The sequence below is a fragment of the Dasypus novemcinctus genome, chromosome 10 (assembly GCF_030445035.2).
Source record: "Dasypus novemcinctus isolate mDasNov1 chromosome 10, mDasNov1.1.hap2, whole genome shotgun sequence".
Lineage (NCBI taxonomy): Eukaryota > Metazoa > Chordata > Mammalia > Cingulata > Dasypodidae > Dasypus > Dasypus novemcinctus.
The window spans coordinates 64,136,281-64,148,639 of record NC_080682.1 but is presented as its reverse complement, the minus strand read 5'-3'; the positions used below and the strand labels follow the sequence as shown (position 1 = coordinate 64,148,639).

General features: G+C 33.4%; 1 protein-coding gene across 3 annotated transcripts in view; it reads left to right on the top strand.

Moving 5' to 3' along the window:
• Positions 1 to 11,744, top strand: part of METTL15 (methyltransferase 15, mitochondrial 12S rRNA N4-cytidine) — a 257,669-nt gene extending 245,925 nt beyond the window's left edge. For all 3 annotated transcript variants that reach the window (XM_058305613.2, XM_058305612.2, XM_071218140.1), the window contains one exon: positions 9,840 to 11,744. In XM_058305613.2, coding sequence (XP_058161596.1) covers positions 9,840 to 10,285 — 446 coding nt within the window. In that variant the 3' untranslated portion in view covers positions 10,286 to 11,744. The remainder of the gene's footprint in view (positions 1 to 9,839) is intronic.
• The last annotated feature ends 615 nt before the right edge of the window (positions 11,745 to 12,359 follow it).

The following is a 12,359-nucleotide window of genomic DNA, read 5'->3' as shown; positions in this document are numbered from 1 at the left end:
ATAAACACAGTATTTATAAATAGCCTGGCCATGACTTATAAGAAATACACCCAAAAATATATCAGAAAAATATAGAGTTGATTATAATCTTGGAGTGGGGAAAGCCTTCCTAAACTTGACAAAGCCTAAGACATGAACCAAGAAAAAAAATAGCTGTGTAAAAAATTTTAACTTTTGTATGGCAGAAAAATTCTACAAAATAGAAAGACAGCCACAATCCAGGAAAAATATTTGCAACTATATGAGAGACAAAGGATTAATATCCTTATATTGTATATAGCTGTTCCAAATCAATAAAGAAAAGAGCAACATCATTACATTAAGAACTTGGATAGAGGGTTTGTTCAAGCAATTCATAGATTAAATCAAATGGCCATTAGATTTGAAAAGATGCCCAACCATGCTAATTGTTAAAGAAATACAAATTAAAACAACGGTAAGCTATCATTTGTCTGCCTGCTATTAGATGAATCACGGTTAGAAAGTGATCCTTTCTGCTACTGATGGGGGTGTGGGGAAATGTGCTTGCTTATATATTACTGATAAAATTAAATTGGTACAATCTATTTAGAGGGTAAATTTAGAAATATTGATCTAACTTTAAATGGGTATAAATACCCTTTGACCCAGCAAAATCCACTTCTATAGACACACTATCACTGGTTCACAAAAGTATATGTTTGGTACAGCATTTTTTGTATTAGCAAAAATAGAAAACATCCTAAATATTCCTGCTTTGGTGGCAATGTGAGCTCTATCAGAACAGAAACCACCTCTATTTTACTTGCTATTGTGTTCACAGTTGGCTAGTACTGTGCCTAACAAAATAAACATTTATTAAATGAACAATAATTATAATACATCTAAATATCTGAAATTATTTCAAAAAGTGAAGTAAGTAAACAGAGCAAGTTACAGATGATTGTGTAGTCTGTCTCTTCTTATAAATATATATACACAAATACACATTTATATGCATTATATATTTATATATTACATATGTATTATATATAGATCAAGAAAAAAGTCAAGAGTTATACCCTTGTTTGGCTCTTGTGGCTGAATTTAAAGGGTCATAACTTTGACATTTCATTTCAATACAACTCATAATTCTTTTTGGAGGTACTGAAAATTGAACCCGGAACGTCATACATATGATCCAGGCAGTCAAACCACTGATCTATACCCACTTCCCATTCTTTTTGGTTTTTAACAATGATAATGTTTGTATCCTTAAATTTTAAATCTAATCATTCTTTCAGTATACCATCTCTTCTTGGTGCAAAGGTTATAGCAGACTGCAAACAAGATAAAGTCCCTATTTTCACTGAGTGTATTTTCAAATAAAGGAAGACAAATGAATATCTGTCACCTGATGATATGGTATCATAAAGAAAAGTGAAACAGCATAAGGGGAGGCTAGTGACACAGTGCTGTTTATCAGAAGTGCAGTAAGAATCTACCTTTCTGATACTGTGATGTTTAAGAAAAGACCTAAATGAAGTAGAGAGTAAAACATCTAAGTATATGAAGGCAGATATTCCAGGTACAGATTAAAAGCAAGAACAAATGGCCCAAGGCAGAACCATGCCATGAGCACAAAGCACGGAAAGCAAGATCAGGAGATGAGATCTGAGAGATGGCGGAGGGAGCAGGCAGTGTTTGCCTATCACATAGGGACTTTTGGCCAAGGTAAAAACTTTACTTTCTATTTTGTGTGAGGTAGAAAGATACTGGTAGTGTTGAACAGTGGAGGGGCATGTTCTAAGTTTTGTATTAAAAGGCTTAGTCTGATGGCTGTGCAGTAAAGATGATGATGGTTTGAACTAGAGTAATAGCAGTGGAATTGGTGAGAAGTGGGGAAGTTCTAGATACATTCTAAATATAAAGCCAAGGGAATTTGCTGCTATGAGGTGTGATAAAAAGAAGAGGTAAAGGATGCAAAACTGGCAGAACGTAAAAAACACCATTAACAACAAATCTGACCTGGAAAGAGAGTACAGAGTGTCTCCAATGAGGCAGAACTCTTAATTTTCTTGCATGGCACAGGTCAATCTGTTATGTCATGAATTTTACCAGCATTTCTGTGAGATGGTAAGTGCCAAATAATGTTTCAAAATTGTATTGAGATTAGAATGGAACTTTATTATTCCATGCAAGGTTTTGTTTGTTTTGTTTTTAGGAGGCACTGGGGATTGATCCCGGGACCCCATACATGGGAAGCAGGCACAACTAACTGAGCCACACCTGCTCCCCTAATACTAGGTTTCATGTACATTTACTTTTCAATGTACATTTTTAAAGTGTGTATATATTTTAATGTGGAAACACCTTGCTATTAAATCATATTAGCCTAAAATTTCCTTTCATAGTCAGTTTTACTGACTATAATTTTGCTATTTTAAAATGCTAGGAGGAAAACAGTTTTGTTAATTTGAAGTATTAAGATGGTTGTGGTTTAGGATTTCATAAATGTTAAATAAAATAAAGCATACATAAAGTTTTTACAATATTGTGCATTAATAGTCAGGAAAAACTACCTATTAATAAAAATATCACTTAACTGAAGACCTTGATGACATTCAAATTTCCAATTACATACTCAAGCCACATGTTATTGTGCAGAAAAAAGACGGAAAAATAAAGTTCATCTTGCACAGTTGTTTGTTCTATTTCAAACAGTAAAGGCTCGAAATCTTGCATTTCCTGAGGTTAAAATTATTTGCAGGTGCTCCACTGCATGTGCAAATGATTGCATAATTAAGGACATTCCCAGTCATCAGGTATAATTAAATACATGCAATCAGTTGTATTGAAACCATGAAATTGCTAGCAAATTTGAGAATTCAGTTGCCTCATTAAAAGTATAATTTGGTATCCACAGTCACAGTTGGCCAAAAAAGTAGAATATGAAACTGGGGACTATTCCATGACATTGTTTTAAAATTCTTTTTTATCTACCCAGTGATGTGAATAAAACTATTTATAGGTATGGTCCTGGATTTTTATTCACTCATATATCCATTTATTTTTTTCATTCACTATCTATTCATTATCTTTTCAACAAACATTTACTAAGTGTTTACTATAGTAGTTCTTATTCTTGGCTGCATGTCAAAATCTTCTTTAAACCTTTTTAAAGGTAGTGATTCCCAGGTAATAAACCCCAGAAACTGATTCAATAGGTCTGGACTAGAGCCAGACATACGTATTTTTTCAAAAGCTCCACCAGTTTGCTTTGATGTGCTGTCAGGGTTAAGAATCATAAGCCTCTCTGTCAAACGCTAGGAATAAAAGTGGACACAAAATAGTTTCTGTTCACAAGGAGATCAGAATCAAGTGAGTAAGACAGATAAGTAAACTAGTAATAAACTAGTAATAACAATAGAATTTGATAAGGGCTACACTAGGGATAAGCACACCTCTTCCCATTTAGAATGAGTACACATTGGCTTTTTGTTACCTAGGTCCATTGGTGGACTGTAAAACACTGAAAGAAGGTTTTCTTTCTTCACTAAACCCAAATTGTGATGAGTCTGTATTTTCTATCTTACCATCTCTATGCCTTTATGAACTGAATTAGCCATACTACACTCTGTGGTTAAACTCAGGGAATGGAAAAGCAGAGGCCAGTTTCTAATTCTCCTAAAAGACAATGGGAGATGGCAAGGAGGTAAAGAAAGGTTGCAAGATGGTAAGCTCCTCAAGGGCAGGGACCATGTTCATTAATATTTTTTCTCCCATGGCCTAATTCAGGATCTAGCACATGGGTTTTCATTGAAATTTTCGTTGCTGTTGAGTCTTTTCTTGTGTGATGACTTGTAGGCAAGTATTCTACCTACTCTGTGCTTACTACCTAAGAGAACTCTGTCCTTGGCTCACTGACCAATGACCTTCACAAGAAAACCCATTTGAGCTGCCTTAGAGGCACAGGACATTTCCTAGTTGTCTTTAAAGTTTCTAATTCAGACAGAGGACCTCACTTAATCCTTCATTGTAGACCTGTTTTTTCTTTTCTTCTTGCCTAGTCTGTTTATACCTTTGCCAGTTGATGTTTTCTTTTGTTTTTACTACTGTAATTTCCATCGCCTTATGCTATTTTATATTATTTTGTTTCTTTTCTTTTCATTTTGCACAGTCTGCATTTTCACCCTTTCTTCCTTTTAAATTACAGACATGGAGTGCTGGTATAACTAGGATAGCCCTGGAAATTGAACCTAACTAAACTAAGCACCAAAAAGTTCCATAAAACATATTGCCTCTTGTAGTCCCTGTTATTTCTAAGATGGGATTTGGGGAGGTTGACAGGATCACACATAGAAATCCTTTTTCCTGTTAACCCATTGAACATGATCTATATCAGAAATCCCTAAACAGAGAAACAGATGTGACTCAAGCAGTTGTGTGCCTGCCTACCATGTGGGAGGGCCCATTTGCAGTTCCCAGTACCTCCTAAAGAAGACAAGCAAGACAGCAAGATGACGCACCAGGAAACAAAGCGAGAGACACAACAAGCAGGGAGTGGAGGTGGCTCAAGTGATTGGGCACCTCCCTCCCATATGGAAAGTCCCAGGTTTGGTTGCCAATGCCTCCTAAAAAGAAGACAGAACAAACAATGGGCAGGGAATAAATAAATAAAAGTAAAATCTTAAAAATAATAATAATACTAACTTAAAAAAAAAAGAATTCCCTAAACAATGGTAAGAAAAGCCTCTGAAGAAAAGCTTCACTGTGGTTATGAATTAAAATTATCCTATTATCTTCTGAATCCATCAGTTTCTCCATGACTTTTTGACATTGGCAAGACCAGATTAAAACTTACAAGGAAAAGGTTCTCCAATTGCAGTGGTGTTAATATATCAGCTGCATATTCATATGTAGTATGGATATATTTAAAATGAACATGAATTATATAAATTTGAAATTATGTGACATAAAATATGAATTTAAGCACATTCTTTGAAATAAAATGCATTCCACAAATTTCACAAATTAGCCAGGAACCTCATTTCACAGTGGTTGACTGAGTGAATTCAAAACTAAATTATATCTATCCTGTTGCCACAGAAAGGTGTCACTTTAGCTGTAAACGGAAATGCCAACCATGCTTTGTCACATCAAATGAACCAACTCTGTTATTTATATTAGAACTTCTATAGTGATTTCAGAGATTATTGTATTTTAATATTCCTTTTTTTAAAAATTAAAAATATATTCAATAACAATATGCAAGTATTTATTAAGATACCGGCTGATTATTTCATGAATTTGGTTAACAGAGCCAGCTATGGCTAATTTAGTGCTATTTTAAAACTACTTCCACAAATAAATATATTTAAATGGATGTTGTATGATAAAATGGCAAGAAAGCTAAGCGATTACCATGACAAGCCATGCTTTTAATTTCTGCAAAATATTAGAAAAAATGCTAAGAAAATTTAAAAAACATTAAAGCAAAATTATCCTGCAGTGCTTGTTGATTATGTGCTCTATGAGTGTTTACCTCCTATTTTACATTAAAATTCATTTCACATTAAAGTTACATTTCTCCTTTGAGATATTACTCTTGAATTGTGCAAGGTTTAAATTACGTGAGATCTTTAGGAATGCAAACTTCCTGAAGGTTCCTCTAAATCCAAGTTCCAAAATATGAATAGATGTTTTTTGGTTCAGATCCTCAGGATATTTTGAAACAAATTTCTTATTGACCAAAACTCTTCCTCTGGAAATCAGAGAAATTGAACACCAAAAGAAGCTGACCTACCTCATCAGCTTTGACTTTGACATCTTGTTTCTGAGAGACCTGGTTGTTAAAAGATACATTCCCCAGTGTCTAATGTTTTCAAAATAATTTTTGTGGGGCAAAAGTAAGTCTATCATGTTAATTTGGTTAACTTTAGACAGACAGCTTTTCAACCCCTGGTACATGAAAGATACTATTTCTCCCTTTCCTTGATCTAGTTTCTAAGAAACTAGTGTTACTTTACTTCTGGACATAGAGATTACTAAAATGTGAACTAAGTTGCCTGTCTATGTACTTTATTCTTCTGTAAGAAGCATGTTAAAGGAGGCACAACTGCCAGGATTGCTGTCATTCTTTGAGAACTTCATTCACAGGAAACCTAGAATGGGGTAATTACTTCTTTATGGGCTGTATTCTCCAATTATAGGCTCCTAAATTAAAGAAAAATTCCTATGTAAATAATCGAACATTATATGTTAATATGTTTGTATACCAATGGAATAAGTCAAAAGAAAATTGTGTTTATTGGTTATTTAAAAATCAACATTTTTTGTTTATTCTTGTACTCGATGGGCATGTCTGTTTTAATGTGCATGTTTTAATTGTAAATAGTATCACACTTGTATCATTCTGAAACTTGCTTCTTTTGTTCCACGTTTTGCTTTTCAGATTTATTCATACTGATTCATCTAGTTCTACTTACTTTGACTTCTGTATAGTATTCCTCTGCATAAACATATCATAATTTATTTTTTCATTTTGATTTATATTGAAATTTTTCTCTTTGCCCTATTACCAAAAATAATATAAAAATAATAATAAGGCAGAACAAATAAGCAGAAGCTGAGTGTACATTCTTGAAGATGTCTCTTTTTATCCATGGAAGAATTTCCCTAAAGCAAAGATTTTTCATTCTAATGTCTGCCCATTAGTATCATCTGTGGAGCTTTTAAGATATTCTAATGCCTGAGATACATCAAATACAAATGAATCAGTTTCTAGAGGTGGATTCCAGTTTTTGGTACTTTTTAAAGCACACCATGTGATTATAGCATGCTACCAAGATAGAAAACTAGTGTCTTAGTGCTAAGGACCACACTTTGAATAACCAGGTATACTTGAATATACACTTAGAATGTAATTGTTGTGTTAAAGACCATGCACGTGTTCAGCTTTACTAAATATTTCTAAATTTTCTTTAAACCTTTTGAAAATCTTTTTCCTTAAAGTAATACCTATATCTATGTATTTTATAGGTTTTTTTATGTCATCATAAAGGCATTTTTAGCTTCATTTCTAATTGCTTAAGACTAGCATATATGAATCCTGTTGATTTTGCTGAAATTTATTGGCAATATTGTTTTAAGTTAATCATACTGTCTAAAACTGGCTAAAAATGATGAGAGCAGGCACCCCATTTACTTTTTTCTCTTTAATGAGAATGTGCCTAAAGTTTTATATTAATTACAATGTTTATCATAGATTTTTAACAGATGCTCTTTATCATGTTAAAGAAGTTTCCTTAGTCTTCTGGTATGCTAAATGGTTGTAATACAAACATGTTAAATTTCATTAATTCTTTTTGAGACCTATACATGTTACATATATCAGCAATTCATTATTCCTTCCCCCAAGATGGTTCCCTCGTGTGTTTGCTTGTTCTTTGTGCTCGTTTTTTGTGGGGTTTTTTTTGCTGATTGTTTGCCTTTGTTGGTTTTTTGTTCATTGTTTGTGCTCATTGCCTGCTCATTGTTTTTTGTTTGTTTGTTTGCTTGTCTGCTGGGTGGGTTTTTTTGTTTGTTTTTTGTTTATTTTTTCATTAGGAGGCACTGGGAACTAAGCCCAGGACCTCCCATGTGGGAGGTAAGTGCTCAACCTCTTGAACCACTTTTGCTCCCTGTTTGTTTTGGGTTTTTTTGCTCATTGTCTTGCTTGTTGTTTTTGCTCATTGTCTGCTTATTGTCTGCTCATTTTTTGTCTTCTTTAAGATGCACCAGGAAACGAACCCAGGACCCCCCATGTGGGAGGCAGGTGTTCAACTGCTTAAGCTGTATTTTTACTTTTTTGTCAATAAATGTTATTTGCATCCTTTCTTAGACTTTATTTTGTCTGATATTTATACAGTCTCTTCAGCTTTCTTTTGATTACTGTCAACATGTTATATCTTTTTTCTCTTTATTTTTTAATTTTACATTAAAAAAAATATGAGGTCCCCATATATCCCCCACCCCTCTCACCCCACTCCTCCACCCATAACAACAACCTCCTCCATCATCATGAGACATTCATTGACCATGAGGTGCAGTGGTGCTCAGAGATGTATTCAACATGTTATATCTTTTCCCAGACTTTTACTTGCAACCGATTTTTGTTTTTGTATTTAAAAGTTCATTTCTTATTGACAACATATACTTGGGTCTTGCTATTTTTCTAGTCTATCTCTGCATTTTTATTGCAGTGTTTAATCCATTTATATTTAATGTATTTATTAACATATTTTCTATTTATTGTCTTCCATTTTTCTTTTTGTCTTCTCTGTCATTTTTTCCTCTGTTAGCTTGTTAGCTTTATTTCTTTACCTTTTTTGTTGTGTTTCAGTGGTTGCTCTAGGATCACATTACACAAATTTAATATCCAATAAAATATAGGGACCTTGCACTAGTATCATTCCATTAGTTCATCCTTTGTGCTATTTTTATAACATATATATAGTACACATCTGTATTTATTTTAAACCCAAGGATATATGTTATAGTTTTTGCTTAAATAGTCTTGTATCTTTTAAAGTAGTTAAGTAATTTGATATATATAGTCTTTTATATTTGCTACCTATCTGGAACTCTTCTTTCCTTTCTCTATGTCCAAGTTATCACTTGATGTGATTTTATTTCAGCATGAAGGATTTTGAAAATATGTCTTTGAATCTGTATATTTTAAGGATAGTTTCTCTGGATATAGCCTTCTTAGAATATGTTGTCCCATTGCCTAATAGCCTCTGTTGTGCTTTTTAGAAATTAGCTGTTAGTCATATATTTTTTCTCCTTTTATAAAAGTGTTGGGTTTTTGTTTTGTTTGTTTTTGCTTAATTCAAGAATTTTTTTTTATATATATATGACTTGTAGCAGTTTGCTTAAGATGAACATGTGTAGCTTTCTTTGCTTATTCTACTTGGAGTTCACTGAGCTTCCTCTATCTGTATGTTAATGTTTTTCACTTAATATTTGGAAGTTTTTTAATATTTCTTCAAGTATTTGTCCACCCCTTTCTTTGACTCCTCTCATTGTTCAACCCTAATTACCCTACAAGTTATGAAAGATATTTCTGAGGCATAATTTTAAATCTTGGGAGACTTCTTGGCTATAGGAGGGGTGTATTAGTCAGCCAAAGGTGTGCTGATGAAAAATACCAGAAATTTCTTGGTTTTTATAAAGGGTATTTATTTGGGGTAGGAGCTTACAGAAACCAAGCCATGAAGTATAAGTTTATTTCCTCACCAAAGCCTGTTTTCACATGTTGGAGCAAGATGGCTGCTGATACTGTGAGGGTTCAGGCTTCCTGGGTTCCTCTCTTCCCAGGACCTGCTTCTTCCTGAGCTCAGAGTTCCTCTCTTCCTGGGGCTTGCTTCTGTTTCCTCTGTGAGCTTACTTCCCAGGGCTCCAGCTTAAGGCTTCAGCATTAAACTCCAAAATCAAAATTCCAACGTTAAAAACTCTTCAACTCTGTCTTTTGCCATGCCTTTTATCTCTGAATCCCTACCCACCAAAGGGCGGGGACTCAACCCTACAAACACAAGAGGTTTACTTGATTAAGTGGTTTACCTGATTAAGTAATCAAGTAAACCTCTGAATCCAATATAATCTCATATGACCAGAGGAAAAGATCAGTTTACAAACATAACCCAATATTTCTTTTTCGATTTCATTAACAATATCGAACTGCTACAAGAGGTAAATAAATATGAATGAAATGCCACAATTTTCTAAGAAAACTTAGTTCCTTAAATACATATGTGTGCAACAAAACCTGATATATTTATAGTGGAAAATATTAATGTTATCTCTCCTTTTTTCCTTGTTTTAACAAAATCTTTTCCTAGGTGCATTTCCTGCCTCTGCAATTTATGCACGAAAAGACACACTCCAGCGATCTACACATATTGCTACGAAGACTTTCCAAGCTTTGCGCATATTTGTGAACAATGAGCTTAACGAACTCTACACAGGACTGAAGACAGCTCAGAAGTTTCTGAGACCTGGTGGTCGCCTTGTAGCTCTTTCTTTCCATTCCCTAGAGGATCGCATTGTCAAGCGATTCTTGCTTGGTATAAGCATGACAGAAAGATTTAATCTAAGTACCAGACAGAAGGTGATACAAGCATCAAGACTGGGTTTGGGTCAAGAAAAGAAGGAAGAAGTTTCTCTAGGAGGGGTTCCTTTAATGTGGAAATTAATAAACAAGAAGGTACTTACCCCAGAAGATCAGGATGTACAGAACAACCCCAGAGGACGCTCAGCCAAACTAAGAGCAGCTATCAAATTATGAGAATAAAAATTACTATCATTTGAGCTTCAAATTTTTCCTCATTTTCTTTAATTTTTTTCATGTGATGTTACTAAACAGCTTAATATAAAAAAGTGTGGAGAAGTTGAATTTTGAGGTTATTTAGGATTATTTTTCTCTCAAAAAAAGTGTAAGAAATGCTAAATGACATGGAAAGTTCAAATCAGAGAGCATCATTTCAGGACTGAAAAAAAATGTGTTTATTTTAAAATTACATTTGTCTTTGTGAATGCAGTTTTTTCTATGACCAGGAAATTTTAAATTAATTAATTAATTAAAAATATTATATATGTTGTGTTTATTATCTAAATATGTAGATTCAGACACACTGGCTATGGCTCAAGTAATTAATAATGATCATGGATTGAATTTTAATTTACATTCTTTGGGAATAATTCATTATTATTGTGGCTATATCAAATATTATCATTATATGACTTTAAAAATTTCAAGTATTTTGGAAATGTATTATATTGGTACATTTCAGTGCTGATATTTTAGTGTTCCTAAGTTTAAACGGATTTTTCAGTATATTATATGCCATGTTTTCATCTTTGAAGCCAATTCCTGAAACACCAGGTTTCAAAGAGAGAAAAAATTTAATTGGTTTCACAAGCAATGGAGCACAGTGACCTCATGGCCCAAAACTGCCTCCCTGATCTGCAGAATCTCTAATATTTTATACTATCAGGGTGCTAATGAATGATTGGGATAGAGGAGTTGAACACAGTTTCCTTCATTAATAAGCATTAAGGAGCTATACAGTACAGATAAGGGTGGGGTAGCAAACTAGGGTCAATCACAAGGATTTGGGATAGGGGTATACAGAACAAAGGTCAGTTATAAGATCTTTCATATGGATGTTAAACATTGCATGCAGTGGTTACCATCCCAATAATAGGTATACACAAGGGTAAGGTTAAAGTCTAGACTAACTGTAAACAGTGGGAACACTCTAGCCAACTTCAGTAATTTCGGGTATTAACTTTTTGCTATTTTATAATATAAGGGCATCTGTATAATTATTTTGTAATCATAATTATTTGTTAATTCTAAGCCTTCAGTTACAAATGTGGTATTTGATTTGCAACCTGAAAGATAAGTATGAGTTAATTAGGCAAAGGGTACCCTGGGAGGAGTGTGAGGCATACTGATTAAAACTGATATGAGGGAGGGGTTGGGGTATATGGGAATCCCTTATGCTTTTCTATAATCTAAAACCTCTTTTAAAATAAAATTTATTACATTTTTTAAATAAAAAAGTATACAAATGTGTGTTCTCTTAAGTTATCTTTGAAATTGTATTTATTTTATTTATTCAGTAAACTATTTCCTCAAATACAGGGAAAATTAATCTGTTCTATTATGTCTATAATTTCAAAATTGTTGTGTCTAAAGGAATGAAATTTCAGTACAAATAAAAGGGCAAAATAGATAAATACTTTCATTTACTTCAGTCTTGTTATTTTATCTACCTCTGTAATATTTAACCTTAGTTCTCAAGTTTGTTTACCACTTTTTAAAAGGTTTTATTCATTCAGAACAACCCTGCAGTATAATCAAAATGAGAAAAAATTCTGGTGGGTAGTGTTCTCAGAATGGAAACAAGACAGTGTGCATACTACCTGAAGAATCGCGTGCATTTCTCTTTTCATATAAGGTGTATTTGTGAATGAGAAAGTAAGAACCCCAAGAGTACATTCCCTCTGAGCACTGACTGAAAAATAAGAGACTATCCCTTTACATTCAACATGATTCATCTATTTCAGCAATCATTTTTTTAACCCTGTATAGAATGGGAATCTTTTTCTTTCAAAAAAGGAAACTGACAGAAAAACATCTTCAATAATGTGCATAAGAAAAATGTGAATTCAAAAAACACAATATTGGCCTTAAAATGGTTTAGCATACAAATGGATTACCAGTTTTCTTTAATTAGGCTGTTTACCACAATCATTCTTGCTTACATCTTAGTTTTTGCTGTAGGGTGCATAATGGAACACATGAAGGAGTTTTACATGGTTAACTTGGGAGAATATTTTTTTGTGAAATTCAA